Source organism: Arabidopsis lyrata (genome assembly GCF_000004255.2).
Source record: "Arabidopsis lyrata subsp. lyrata unplaced genomic scaffold ARALYscaffold_6, whole genome shotgun sequence".
NCBI classification, from domain to species: Eukaryota; Viridiplantae; Streptophyta; class Magnoliopsida; order Brassicales; family Brassicaceae; genus Arabidopsis; species Arabidopsis lyrata.
In genome coordinates, this window is record NW_003302550.1 from 13,234,736 (window position 1) to 13,250,109 (window position 15,374).

At 44.1% G+C, this 15,374-nt stretch overlaps 1 protein-coding gene across 1 annotated transcript; it reads right to left on the bottom strand.

The window, feature by feature from the left end:
* Nucleotides 1-12,261: 12,261 nt before the first annotated feature.
* Nucleotides 12,262-14,973, bottom strand: LOC110227311 (meiosis-specific protein ASY2-like). Its single transcript, XM_021021227.1, has 5 exons — nucleotides 14,361-14,973; nucleotides 13,549-14,283; nucleotides 13,345-13,505; nucleotides 12,577-13,255; nucleotides 12,262-12,484 (listed from the first exon to the last, which is right to left on the bottom strand). Exons 1-5 carry the CDS (start codon nucleotides 14,971-14,973, stop codon nucleotides 12,306-12,308), a joined length of 2,367 nt encoding a protein of 788 aa, XP_020876886.1. The 3' UTR covers nucleotides 12,262-12,305.
* Between the last annotated feature and the right edge of the window lie 401 nt (nucleotides 14,974-15,374).

A 15,374-nucleotide genomic window follows, 5' to 3' on the forward strand; every position in this document is an offset into this window, starting at 1 on the left:
CAAAAAGCTGCTCTTGTTACCTTCCACAAAATCTTCTTTCCCGAATAATTTAAATATCTGTACAACTTTGTTCTATAGAATAGGGATTGTGAATTGGATGATTCTTATTGATTGAGTACAGAGAGTATATATACAACTAAATGATTCTAGAGACTTCTAATACGACATTATGACAATATATACACTTTACATATTAGGAACATTGATTGATTCCTGTGATAATTGTGATTGATCCTTGATATGCCCCCTCAAGATGGAGGAGTACTCTTCGAAACTCCAATCTTGGACATTAGAAACTGAAATGTTGCGCGGGATAACGGTTTTGTAAGAGCATCGGCTAATTGATCCTTGGTAGATATGTGAGCCACACGAAGATCACCGGACTGAATTTGACCCCGAATGAAGTGATATGCTAATGCAATATGTTTCATTCGCGAGTGGAACACCAGGTTTGCGCAGAGATATGTCGCTCCGACAATGTCACAATAAATTACTGGAGTTTGTGGCACTTGAACTCCAAGTTCCGTGAGTAGATTGCGTATCCAAGTCAGTTCTGATGAAGTGTTTGCAACAGCTCGATATTTTGCCTCCGTAGAAGATCGAGCAACTCCTTTTTGCTTCTTTGAGGACCACGATATAGGCTGGTTTTCAAGATACACGACATAGCCATTTGTTGAGAGGTAGTCATCGGAGTCTCCAGCCCAATCTGAGTCAGAGAAAGCATGAAGCGTCTCATTGTTGTTGCGGCTAAGAAAAATTCCATGCGTTGGTGTGCCAGCAAGGTAGCGTAGAACCCGTTTCACAGCTTGCCAATGGTCAACGGTTGGAGAATGCATGAATTGAGAGAGTCTATTCACAGCATATGAGATATCCGGTCTTGTGAACGCTAGATACTGAAGGCTGCCTACAACTTGTCTATACTCAGTCGGATCAGAAGTTTTGATCCCGAGTGCAGTGTTAACTTTGGTGATGTTGCCATTGGTGTTGCGACCGGACTTGCAGCAAGCATGTTATGTCTGGCAAGAAGATCCAGTATGTATCGTCTTTGCGTGAGATGTAGACCGGTGGGAACACGCTTCGCTTCGATGCCGAGAAAGTATGAGAGCTCTTCATGATCTTTTACTGAAAACCGAGTCGCAAGAGAGTTTAGTGTTGATTGAAGGAGAGTTGGATCATTACCTGTAACTAAAATGTCGTCAACATAGATTAACATGTAGACGAAAGATGACCCTTGCTTCAGGATAAACAACGACGTGTCGGCAACAAAATTTATAAACCCAACTGAGAGGAGATATGTTTTTAACTCAAGATACCACGCTCGAGGAGCTTGCTTGAGACCGTACAAAGCTTTCTTGAGATGACATAGGTGCTGTGGTCGGTCTTTATCAACATAACCCGGTGGTTGCGACATGTAGACATCCTCTGTTAGAGTTCCCTGTAAGAAAGCGTTGTTGACATCGAGTTGTCGAATTGGCCAGTCCCTTTAGATAGCGATTCCAAGAACCAGTCGGATAGTTGACGACTTGATCACGGGACTGAAAGTCTCATAGTAATCACGGCCTGGCTGTTGAGTGTAGCCTTTTGCGACGAGCCGTGATTTGTATCTGTGAATTGAGCCATCCGAATTAAATTTAGTTCTGAAAATCCACTTACAGCCGATGATATTGGTGTCTGGTGGTGGTGGAGGTACGAGATCCCATGTATGATTCTCGATTTGAGCATTGAACTCGTCTGACATTGAGGTACGCCATCGATCATCTTTTAGTGCTTGATTGACAGTCCGTGGCTCGAGAACAGAGTTGGCGAGCGATACAGCAAGAGAATACTTCTTGTTTGGGTTGATGATGCCAGACTTTGATCATGTTGCCATGGAATGTTGATTCGGATTTGCCGCTGGTTCATTCTCAGAAGCCGTGGAAGAAACACTTGTTGAAGACGAAGTCGTGTTCTCATTATTTTCAGACTGGGCCGAATTCTCTATTGGGCCTGTTTCTGAATTAATTGTTCAGTGAGCTTCATTCTGGGCCGAGTTGGAAGAGTTTGAGTTCTCATGGGCCGGACTGTTTTGTTGGGTTGCAGGAACTGTCGGGCCTGAAGAATCAGAAGAGGAACCCGACGTGGAGGATGCTGCTCCGGTTGAATTTTCTAGCGTCGTTAGCGGTGTCGGATCAAAACATGGAGGTGAATCCATTGTCGATGGAGACTGTACGAGAGTGATCGTTTGGGTTGCGATTGGTGGTGGATCAGAAGTTGTGGCTGTGACATGACTGTTTATGTTTAAGGTGGAGAATGGAAATTTGGTTTCATCAAACAGAACATGACGAGAGATATAGATTCGATGAGTTTGTGGTTCAAGACATATATAGGCGCTTTGAGTGAGGGAATAACCAAGGAAGATACAAGGAGATGACTTTGGTTCGAGTTTGTGTGAATTATATGGCCTAAGCCAAGGAAAACAGAAACAACCGAAGGTTTTGAGTTTTTGGTATTTTGGATTGATGTGAAAATGTTTTTGATAGGGAGATTTCAGAGATAGTGTAGGAGTGGGCATACGATTTATGAGATAAACCGCAGCAGCTAGAGCATAAGACCAATATGTGTTTGGTAGAGACACTTGGGTGAGAAGAGAGAGACCGGTCTCGACAATATGCCGATGTCGGCGTTCGGAGAGACCATTATGCTCGGGAGTGTGAGGTGGTGTTGTAAGGTGGGTGATACCATTTGTGGAGAGGAAGTATCGTAAGGGTATATATTCGCCACCATTATCGAAAACAGAGTTCCTATACGAGTTTGAAACTTGTTTTCAACAAGGGCTTTGAAACGAATGAAGGTTTCTTTGACTTGAGATTTTAATTTTAGGGGATAGAACCAGATGTATCGTGTATGGTGATCTACGATTATAAGATAATATTTGTAATTATCAATGGAAATAATCGAAGATGTCCATACATCACTGAAAAGAATTTCAAGGGGACGAGATGAGGAGATAGAGGTTTCGGAGAAAGATAACTTGTAACTTTTATTGATAGAGCAATCTCGACAAAGGGAGTTTATTTTTGAATCAGAAAAAGGTAAAGAAAACTGAGAAATAATGGTTTTAAGAATTCGGAGAGATGGGTGGCCTAAACGTGAGTGCCATTCTTGTAAGGTAGGCTTTGAAGTGGTGGTGATTGTGGACGTCAGATTCACACACTCAAATACTTGTTTATTTAGTGGGCAAGATTATTTTTGAGGACAAAGATCAATATATAAAAAGCTGCTAATTGCTGTAGAAATGGCTATAGTATATTTGTTAGAAAAATTGTTTGTTCTCTTACATGGCTCTTGGCCCTCATACTTATACTAACGAATACATTTAACTATTAAATACAATTATTCTCTCTTTAATGTGTCCGTTACAGTCTTTGAATTTAATGTTCGAACGTTTGAATTTGAATTAATTTCGAACTTCATGGGCTTCGCCCTTTAGCCCGAAAATTCCCGAACCGAAATAATCTTGACTTCGATTTCGCCCCTACCTCGGGGTGCAATCACTTCGACCATGTTCTTGGGTTTATGAGTCCAACGGGCCTTATCCCTTGTGGGCTTCTATCCTGCTTATGTGGCAATCTTTGGTTGGTCCCGAACCACCCGTGCGGGATCCGACACCAACAATTAGCCCCCCAAGTCTTCCGAAGTGTTACTTTAGTTCGGAAGATTTTGATGCTGTAATGACCAAAGATTGTGCCCGAGAATCTTTTGATTTCCCGCCAAAAATCTCATCACTCCTTTAATTTCGGCACTAGCCATTTTTAACCGAGTGACATCTGTCATCATTATGACCGTATATCAATTAATTACTATTAAAACGGGAAAATCCTTCCCACTTCCCACACAACTTCCGAGGCGGTTTCATCATTTAGCTTGCGTAAAGGTAACTTCTTTCATCGTCATTTTTTTTACTTTTACTCTTTGCGCTTTATTCGAAACTTCTCTCTACTTTTCTTCGCCAAATTTCTCTTCGCCGGATCTTGAATCTTTCATCTTCTCCAATGGCTTCTGATTCTGAAAGACCCGAGTCTCCGTCATTCGACGATAGGCGTTCTAGTAATGATGAGTGCACTCGCCCTAATTGTTGATGTCGGATCCCGCACCAGAAGTACGAGACCAACCAAAGATTGCCACGTAGTCAAGATAAGGGCCCATAAAGGATGAAGCCCAACGGACCCATGAGCCGAAGGAACGGTCGAAGTGGTTGTCACCACTTCGAGAGTCCGAAGTGACTGCATTGTGACATGAGTTCGATGTAGAAGACACGGGTAAGACGGTTCAGGAACGCTTGGGCCGAAAAGGCGAGGCCCACGAAGATCAGAGTCAACTCAAATTCAAACGTTGAGCATTAAAGTCAAGGAATCAAAACGGACACATTTAAGAAGGAATAATTGTACTTAATTACTCATTTTAATGTCGTTTCTCTAAGTATAAATATAAAGGCCAATGGCCATGTAAAGGGGATCTTCCTCTCAAAAAAGAAATACTATAGCAATTTTTGTAGCAATTCATAAGCCTTTTACATATTCATTTTTGTCCCTCAAGAATAATCTTTCCTACTTAATAAAATACTTGAGTGTGTGAATCCGACATCCACATTTTGGCGCCGTCTGTGGGGAAAATTAGGATTCTTGAGTGGTCAGATTTTTCTTTACTACATTTCCGAGATAAGCAACAATGTCCGGAGGAGACGCCGTTGAGACATCATTGGCCGAAACCCTCAAAGCTATGCAGCAAACCATGTCGGACATATCACAAAAGTTCTCGGATGTGGAAAAAGCCGTCGATACGTTGCAAACATCCCAGGTATCTCTTAGTCAAAACGTCAATACTATTCAAACTCGTGTTCGCTCTTTAAGTGCAGGAAACCTTGCGGGAATCCGAAGAGGGATATTCAACTCGCCAAGTTCCGCTGCACGAAATGAAACCAGCGGACAAACAACTCCCGGCGCTACTAACAATGTAGCTCAGACGTTGGAAGTAGAGAGACAGCTCGGAGATGAAGAACAACTTGCAGCTCAATACGAGCAGGAGAACCTCGACCAGTTTGAGACCATGAGGAAGGTTAGCCAGGAATTAAAAGAAATGAAATCAAAATTTCATCAAGCTACAAGTTCGGAGCCAGACATCAATCGAGTCATTGAAGAGGCTAGGCGAACACCTTTCATCTCGCGAATTGCAAGTTTGAGGATCAAAGATTCCCGGAAACTCAAGTTGGACCCTTACAGCGGATTGGAGGATCCAAAAAGCTATCTCGCAGCTTTTCTGATCGCTGCTGGAAGAGTCGAGTTGGATGAAGCTGATGAGGACGCAGGCTACTGCAAGCTTTTTTCGGAGAATCTATGTGGCCAAGCTCTAATGTGGTTTACCCAATTAGAGCCGGGTTCGATCAGCAATTTCGACGAACTATCAGCCGTATTCTTAAAGCAATACTCCATCCTTATGGATAAAAGCGTTTCGGATGCCGATCTTTGGAACTTATCGCAAGGATCTAATGAGTCGCTTCGAGTTTTTATCACCAAATTCAAAGGAGTGCTATCAAAGCTCCCAAGAATCTCGCAGCAATCAGCTTTATCTGCCCTACGAAAAGGATTGCGACATGATTCAAGGTTTAAAGAAGACTTAATACTTCATAAACCAGACACAATTCAGGATGCACTCTTCCGCGCGAATAACTGGATGGAGGTAGAGGACGAAAAAGAAAGTTTTGCCAAAAGGAATAAACAAGAAAAGCCGGCAATCACCGTCCCTACCAAGAAGTTCGAGTCTAGGGAGAGCAAAGGACCAAGGAAATTTGGGTCGCAACCCTTCAACAGTACCGTCGGAAAGCAATTCCAAGGGAAAGGAAGATCAAACACTTGGGTCCGTGATGAAAGTCTATATTGCGATATTCATAAAGTAACCGGGCATTTAACCAAGGATTGCAGCGTTCTTAAAAAGCACCTCGCAGAGCTTTGGGCCAGTGGAGATCTTTCCAAATTCAATATAAAAGATTTTGTGAAGGAATACCACGAAGCGAAGGAAAACTCCAAAGATCAAGATTCCAAAAGACCAAGGTTATCCAACGAGGAAGAACCAAGGAGTTCGAAGGGTAAGATCAATGTGATTCTAGGAGGTTCCAAGTTTTGCGGAGATTCGATAAGTTCCATCAAGAAACATAGACGAAATATCCTACTCAAAGCAAGCTTAAGCGAGGAAGTCGATTTTCAAGGTACATCAATATCATTTAATGAAGAAGAAACGCGGTACCTCGAAAGGCCGCATGATGATGCTCTAGTCATTACCCTTGACGTGGCTAACTTCGAAGTATCAAGGATCCTTATAGATACAGGCAGTTCGGTCGATTTGATCTTTTTAAGTACTCTAGAAAGAATGGGAATCAGCCGAGGGGACATAGTAGGACCCCCATCTCCGTTAGTTGCGTTCACAAGCGAGTCAGCCATGTCTCTCGGGACAATCAAGCTACCGGTCCTTGCCAAAAAAGTATCAAAGATCGTGGACTTCATTGTCTTCGATAAGCCCGCAGCTTACAACATCATCCTTGGTACTCCCTGGATCTATCAAATGAAAGCAGTCCCCTCTACATATCATCAGTGTATCAAATTTCCAACGTCAAGAGGAGTGGAAACAATTCGGGGAGATCAAGAAGCTTCACGGACGTGTTATCTAGCTAGCCACCGTATGAAGATTCAATAGCAATTAACGAAGCCCGCAAAAGAGGGACTAAGAACAAAATTTCCTAGCGGACAGAAGAAAGATGAGGTAGTAATCGAAGTGGTGTTGGAAGAAGACAAGCCGGACCGGAAAATTCGAATTGGGGCAACTTTGACTGGCCAAATAAAAGAAGCTTTGATCAAACTCTTAAAGAAAAACAAAACATCGTTTGCATGGTCAGCAGCAGACATGCCTGGTATAGATCCAAATATAATTTGTCACGAGCTAAACGTGGATCCAAGCTTCAAGCCGGTGAAACAGAAAAGAAGAAAGCTCGGAGTGGAGCGAGCCAAAGTGGTAAATGACGAAGTGGATAAACTTTTGAAGATAGGGTCCATAAGAGAAGTGCAATACCCGGAATGGGTAGCGAACACTGTCGTCGTCAAAAAGAAGAATGGGAAAGATAGGGTTTGCATCGATTTTACAGACCTAAATAAAGCATGTCCCAAAGATAGTTTCCCGCTCCCACATATAGATCGCCTTGTAGAGTCCACCGCTGGGAACGAGCTGTTAACATTCATGGACGCCTTCTCGGGTTATAATCAAATAATGATGAACCCCGAAGATCAAGAAAAGACGTCATTCATCATTGATAGAGGTATCTATTGTTACAAGGTAATGCCTTTTGGTTTGAAAAATGCAGGAGCAACTTACCAACGGTTGGTTAACAAGATGTTCCATAATCATCTCGGGAAAACAATGGAAGTCTACATAGATGATATGTTGGTTAAGTCGTTAAAGAAAGAGGATCACGTTAAGCATTTAGAGGAATGTTTTGATATTCTCAATAAATATCAAATGAAGCTGAACCCGGCGAAGTGCACATTTGGAGTCCTATCCGGAGAATTTCTTGGTTATATCGTGACAGAAAGAGGAATCGAAGCCAATCCAAATCAAATCAACGCCTTTCTGAACATGCCCTCTCCAAGAAACTTCAAAGAAGTACAACGGTTGACTGGGCGGATTGCGGCTCTGAATCGTTTTATCTCGAGATCAACAGATAAGTCGTTGCCTTTCTACCAAATTCTAAAAGGGAACAAAGGATTCCTTTGGGACGAGAAGTGTGAAGAAGCTTTTGGGCAGCTTAAAGCATACTTAACCACTCCGCCTATATTGTCCAAACCAGAAGTGGATGAAAAACTTTATTTGTATGTGTCGGTTTCAAACCACGCAGTTAGTGGAGTCTTGGTTCGGGAAGACCGTGGGGAGCAGAAACCAATTTACTATGTGAGCAAGTCAATGACGGATCCGGAAACCAGATACACAATGATGGAAAAACTCGCACTCGCAGTGGTGATATCGGCTCGAAAGCTACGCCCGTACTTTCAATCCCATCCGGTTGAGGTATTAACCAACCAGCCACTCCGAACAATACTTCATAGTCCAAGCCAGTCCGGACGATTGGCGAAATGGGCGGTGGAATTAAGCGAGTACGACATAGAGTTCAAAAGCCGGATCAGTATGAAGGCTCAGGTCTTAGCAGATTTCCTGACAGAACTACCAATACCTGGAACGATAGAACAACCGGAGAACCAAACTTGGAAATTACACGTAGATGGGTCTTCAACAAAACAAGGATCCGGAGTGGGAATCAAGTTGGAGTCTCCGACGTCAGAAATTCTAGAACAATCATTCCGGTTGTTATTCAATGCCTCCAACAACGAGGCAGAATACGAAGCCCTGATTGCCGGACTTCGATTAGCACAAGGAGTTGGAGCTAAGGAAATATTGGCTTATTGCGATTCGCAATTAGTAGTTAACCAATTTAATGGAGACTATGAAGCCAAAGATTCAAGAATGGAAGCGTACCTCGAAGTGGTAAAGGATTTATCTAAAAATTTCTCGAAATTTGAATTAATCCGCATACCTCGAGGAGAGAATACAACTGCGGATGCACTTGCCGCATTAGCGTCAACATCAGATCCTGAGTTAAAGAGAGTTATTCCAGTAGAATGCATCTCGGAGCGAAGCATTCAAGACATCAAAGAAACCCTCGTCATTACAAGGTCTCGAGCGGCGGCACACGACCGTGGCGATCCAGAGATCGAACCGCCACCCAACAAACGGAGGAAGTCAAGAGGATCAAATGCATCTAACAAGGAACCTGTTATCTTAGCTGAAGATGTGATTCCACAAACAATATTAGAAACCGAACCGTTAATCGAGGATATTCTTGAACCAAACGAACATCCCGAACCAGAGCCACGAATATTTCACAAGGTTGATCAAATTCCGGCTAAAGACTGGGGGGCTGACTGGAGGGAGCCAATAAAGCACTACATCATGACAGGTGAGCTCCCAAAGAATAAATGGCAGGCCAGGAAAATGAAAGTCGTTAGCGCGAAATTTTGTCTGTCAAAAGATGCGTTATATAGACGAGGTGTCAGTGACCCTTACCTATTATGCATTTTTGGGCCCGAAGTCGAAATTGTCATGAGCGAGGTGCATGAAGGATTATGTGGAAGTCACTCATCAGGAAGAACTATGGCTTTTAAAGTTAAAAGAATGGGGTATTTTTGGCCCACTATGATCACAGATTGTGTTAAGTTCGCCCAAAGATGCAAGCGCTGCCAACTCCATGCACCATTGATCCATCAACCGTCGGAATTATTCTCCTCCATTTCCGCCCCATACCCGTTTATGAGGTGGTCAATGGACATCATTGTACCATTACACAAGTCAACTCGAGGTGTACAGTACCTTTTAGTCCTTACGGACTACTTTTCAAAATGGATTGAAGCTGAGGCGTATGTTAGTATCAAGGATTCGGCGGTGAAGACCTTTATTTGGAAAAACATTATATGTCGACATGGAGTTCCATACGAAATAGTCACTGATAATGGACCGCAATTCATTTCACACGAGTTTGATGCCTTTTGTGCGGACTGGGGAATCAAAGTTAGTTATTCTACTCCACGATATCCGCAAGGAAACGGTCAAGCTGAAGCCGCGAACAAGACAATATTAAGCAATCTCAAGAAACGCTTAAGTCATCTAAAGGGAGAATGGTATGAAGAACTCCAACCCGTCATGTGGGCCTATCGTACAACCCCTAGGCGACCTACAGGAGAAACTCCATTCTCTTTGGTTTACGGCATGGAGGCGGTAGTACCAGCTGAACTTAATGTGCCCGGACTTCGTCGAACAGAAGCACCGTTAAATGAAGAAGAAAATTCAGCAATGCTTAATGATTAACTAGATACCATAAATGAAAGGCGTGATCAAGCTCTAATTCGGATCCAGAATTACCAACAGGCAGCAGCCCGGTATTACAATTCTAAGGTTAAAAGTAGGCCGTTCTTTGTGGGAGATTATGTATTAAGGCACGTTTTTGACAACAAAAAAGAAGAGGGCGCCGGTAAACTCGGTATTAATTGGGAAGGACCTTACATTATTACCGAAGTGGTTCGGAACGGTGTTTATAGGTTGAAAGACTTAGAAGACAATCCAGTCAAGCGACCTTGGAATGTGATCAACCTGAAGAAATTTTATGTTTAGAGCTACATACATTGTTTATGTACATGAACTACGGTGTGGCTTGATCCCGAAATGGGTACGTAGGCAGCTCGGAAACGAGTTCAGCTATTAATAAAAATTTGTTTTATTTCTTTATTAAAGGAAAAAGGTTCGATTGTGCGAACAAGTGAAGCAAATAAAGGTTCGACTATGCGAACATACAAGAGATTGGAAATAAAGCGTTATTTAAAAGACGGAATGTCCCTCACCGTACACTTCGGATTATGAAAACCCTGTTGACGAGCAGAACACTTCAACTCCTTGACCAGCAAGATCGAGGACCGGCATCATGCAGTCCGGAATTCGAGCAAAGTCTGAAATTCCAAGCTCAATCCACTCCCCGGGGTGAGATTCAAGGATGTGAAGATCTCTTGACACCATAGTAAGCCTGCGTTGCATCCGGTTAATCCTCTTCCGAAGTCTCCTCTTTTCCGACATAAGCTTCCGGTGTTGAAGCTCGAGTGCCTCTATGAATGCCGTCGCTGTTCCTTGGTCTCTGATTGGGAGATCCCTGATCAAAGCACATGGGGCTCGGATCTGAGATCTCAAGAAGCCGCGAAGAGGAGGAGGCTGCCTGCTTGGCTCATTTGGAACATCTTCGTTTATCATTCCGATTCTGGAGAAGTCGGGCATAGATTCTGAACAGCGAAGATTGAACTCCATACCTACTAAAATGAAAAGAATGGGGAGGAGTAAAGGGAAATTGAGACAACAATTTATAGGAACGTCATATCCCTAACAAGCTGCGGATTCTATCCAAAGAATGGAGTGATTCGCGGAGAGATTTATGCCCTCGAACAGATCCTGCATTAAAAGACGCATCTCCGAGAATATTTGAAAAGAAAGGAAAGTTGCAAATGTTTCCATAGATAAAAAGGGGCCGAAGCCCATTACGAGTTTAAAAATAAGGGAAGAAGTTAAAGAACATTTATGGAAGAGGCTCAGGAACAGGCTCCTTCATCGCCGATTTAGTCTTCGAAGTGGACGCCTTGTTCTTGGCATCCACTTCGGGATGATCCCGAACGCGTTTCCGACAGGTGCTGGCTTCCTCTTCGTCTTCTTCTTCGCTGTCAGATGGAACGGCGCAGACGGGGGCGTTCACGGGACCCGGGACTCCTTTAGCGCGGAGATACATCTGAAGCATCTTCGGGATCTCAGCAACGGAGTCGAAGTTCCGCCATTCCCATTGAAAGGGGTCACTTTCCAAGGCCCGTATCTTCCTCTCCACCCGAGCGATGCAAGCCTCGAGCGTCTGCCTTTTGAGTCCCAGCCGCTGCCTCTCTTCACACAAGCGACGGTGCTTGTCGGCAACCTTGTCAATAAAATCGCAAGCCTCTTTCTTCTCCTTTGAAGGAAAGTGAAAGACGGCGTGAGGGAAGAGAACGCCGGCCGGTTCAAAGCCGTCGCCGGACAAGAAAAGTGGGCTGCCGGGATCGATGGGGGCTACTTTTTCGTTTTCCATTCTCGAAATATTTCTCAAGTAAGATTCTAAAATTGTGTTTAAATAAAGCTTAGAAGTAGTTAAGCCTTTATTTATAATGATTTAGGGTTTGTCTTGGAACCATAAATCCAATAATGGTAGCGTGTCCGAGTGGTTTAAACCATTTTTGGAAATCGAGAAAGGCAGTTATCGCATTAAAGACGAGCCGTTTTCCTTACTTATAAGAAGGGAAAGCGCAACCGTCGCATTAACTACAAAAGTTTCTAAGGCCCAAGCCCAATAAGTTTATCGAGTTGACTAAACCCGAAGTGGGGAACTCGCTTTAAGCCGAGCTCAGTTCTCGCATTCTAAAGAGAAAGGTCTGATCAACCTAAAAATCTCAAAAGCATAACCACAATGCCACAAAAGGTTAAAAGCGGACATTGCAAACCCGCATATAATTTTAACCAAACCCCCTTGGGTCATAACCTAGAAAGGTTTAAAAGCCTCCTCAGGCAAATATCTTGTTCAAAAGAAAATAATAAAGCCTTCTTAGGCAAAGACAAGTTCGAAATTAAGTTTTAAAATAAATGGGACAATTCCCAATTTAAAGTGGACGCAGCCACTACGGAGTAATATCCACCTCGGACCCCGGCTCAGCAACCGAAGTTTCGTTCACCTCCTTAGCTGGTGCTTGGTCGGATGGAGCTCTTGGTCCGCCCTCTACATTACAACCATCCTCCGGAGTGACCGCCGGTGTCGCAGGTACTTCGGGTGGGACAACATCCTCCGCCTCACTTGAACCTGGGAGGGACAGACCCAGTCAACTTGTTTTTTAAAAAAAAAATATACATAAGGTGAGGAAAAGGTAGTAAATGTCAGGAACCAAGCATTACCTGCCCAGTCTAGACCTGATTCACTTATAGGAGGCGATTCAGTGAAGAATTCCTCGAAGTCCCGAGGGTTGAAGGTCGAAGTAGGAAGAGCTGCCAGGCGACTCCGCTTTTCAGAAAGATTAGCCGACAGTTCGGTCCTTTCTTGCTCCTCGGAGAAATCTGTATCATGGATTTGATCCAGCAGGATCAGGTTGCTCTCGTGCTCCTTGATGTCTGATTCCAAATCAGACCTAGCCTTCTCAGTCTGCATGAATCGGATGGCCCCTTGGATCAACTCCATCCCGCGTCCCTTAACCTCCTTTCTGGCTTTTGATACCGACCTCGCCAACTCGGAGTCACGCAATTTGGCAATCGCCTTGTACTTCGCGTTAAGCTCGATAAGTTGGTTGTTCAGGGAATCAGCGTTTGATTCGGATTCTTGAAGCCTACCCTGAACACCAGAAAACTCTTCCTGGAGCTTGAAGTTCTGGTCGTACTGGCCCTGCAGCTCCCCCTTAATCTTCGCCAGTTCGGATGTTAGATTGTCAACCTTGTCTTCCAGTTCGTGTTTGGAGCCGGTAGAAGAGCTTAACTCAGCCTCAAGAGCATAAAGCTTTTTCTTCCACGCGTCAATCTCCTTTTCCCGACCAAGGACCAGCCCTTCATAGTGTTCGACCATGTCGTTAAGTTCGCCGTGGGCCTGGTATTATACATAAACCCAGGATGGCGAGTCAGTTCGCTGAATAGCAATGCAATAAAAAAATAATAATAAATTAAAACTAAACTAACCCGGGACGAATGATGAGCATGAAGCAAATAGCGTTCACGGATCGCAGGGCGCCACTTGTTGAAGTCTGGCAAGATCGAACCCGATCGGGTCTTGAAGCACCGGAAAACGTTGCCTTCCTTCTCCATAGCTGCGAAGAAAGAAGAGTTGTAAAAATCGGAATCTTAATGGAAATAAAACGTCGAAGACTGTATGAATCACCAAACCTGAAAGCGATTTGACTTGAGGAACAAGAGCAGGTTTTAACCCTGAGAAAGCATCTCGAGATTCAGAATCTCCCTTTTTTGGAGATGCGCTCCGGGCAGTCTTTCCACTATCAGGCTGGGAAGAGGAAGACATATCAACCGGTCGTGGAGGACCCATTGGTTCAGTAGGAGGAGATGATCGAGGTGAACTATCAGTCCGGGCCCTTGACTTTTCCCTTCGCGGGGAAGAATCACTACGAGAGGACTTGTCTCTCTTCCGGCGAACCAAGTTCTTAATTGGTTCATTGCTAAAATCATCTCGGGGAGGACGAGGTAAATCACGGCGAGGAGATCGGTCCCTCCGAGGAGAATGTGAATCATGACGATCGCGACGAGGAGTTAATCTGAAAGAAGCAACGGATCTGGCCCATTCGGTGCTGCCATCATCAACCAGTAGGGTCCTACTGTAGTCCTTCTTGTCTATAGAAGTCGCGAGAAACTTTTTCTTCTCCTCGCAAGCCTCAGCCATCGGCTTGGAAAGCATCTTACGCTTGGCCGCAAGAGCCCGAGATGACATCCCCTGAATTGAGGGAGGAGGCGGAATTTGGTGAAGATGACCAGGTGGACTCATCCTGAGTCTGTGGTTAGCTTCTAGGAATCGTTCAAGAGTGAAAGAATTCCAAAGGGTTTCCCCTTCAAGAATTATTTTGAAGAATTCGATGAACTCTTCAGATGGGAGAGTGGAAGCGACGAAAGCTGCGAAATGAAACAACGGTGTTAGTCAATAAAGATAAAGAAACAACCGGGAAAGATACGGGCGACCTAATCTCTACCGGGTTTCGCGGACCACTTCGAAGGGAGAAAATCTGCAAGATTTCCAATCGAAGCGGGAGTTTTCTTAATCAGAAACCAAGGATGATGCCAATTTTCATCCTTGTTCGGAAGATGCGAAATGATGTTCCTGTTGGCATTAGGATATGCTGAGAAATACCCCGTTTTCTTCGATGAACTTCTCACGCTTAGAAGCTCATTTAGTTCAGTAACTCCGACAACGTAACCGGCCTCCGCCGCGATTGTTATAATTCCAAGAATAGTACGGAGAAGGTTGGGGGTTAATTGAGGAAGAGCGATTTCAAGAGCCGCTAGGTATAGAACTAGGGCTTCGGGAAGAGGAAAGGTCAGCCCGCAACCCTTAAAATAGATCTCGTATACACAGAAATAGCCGTCGCGATGGTTTTCTGGGGACTCCGTAGGATCAGCTATCTGCGCCTCTGCCATAATTCCCGGTGGGATTCGGCAGAGCTCTTTCAATCGTTCAAGGGACTGAAGGGTGCAGGTGGATCTATAGTGCGGACCGGCAATATCGTTAGGGCGGGTGCACTCGTCATTGCTAGAACGCCTCTCATCAAAAGACGGAGATTCGGGTCTATCGGAATCGGAAGTCATTGGGAAGAAAGAAAAATTCAAGATCCGGCGAAGAGAGGTTTTGTGAAGGAAAGTAGAGAGAGTTTTTGATTAAAACACAAAAAGTAAAAGAAGAGAGTAATGGTGAAAAGAAGTTACCTCAAGCTAATGATGAAACCGCCTCGGAAGTTGTGTGGGAAGTGGGAAGGTTTTTTCCCGTTTTAATAGTAATTAATCAATATACGGTCATAATGATGACAGATGTCACTCGGTTAAAAATGGCTAGTGCCGAAATTAAAGGAGTGATGAGATTTTCGGCGGGAAATCAGAAAGATTCTCGAGCGCAATCTTTGGCCACTTGAGCATTTAAAGTCCTCCGAATTGGAATAGCACTTCGAAGAACTTGGGGGGCTAATTGTTGATGTCGGATCCCGCACCAGAAG

Coding starts and splice junctions, on each gene's coding strand:
- LOC110227311 (XM_021021227.1), bottom strand. CDS start 14,973: ATGACTTCCGATTCCGATAGACCCGAATCTCCGTCTTTTGATGAGAGG. Junction 14,284..14,360: donor GAAGTGGTCCGCGAAACCCG/GTAGAGATTAGG, acceptor TTCATTTCGCAG/CTTTCGTCGCTTCCACTCTC. Junction 13,506..13,548: donor TCAAGTCAAATCGCTTTCAG/GTTTGGTGATTC, acceptor ATTTCCATTAAG/ATTCCGATTTTTACAACTCT.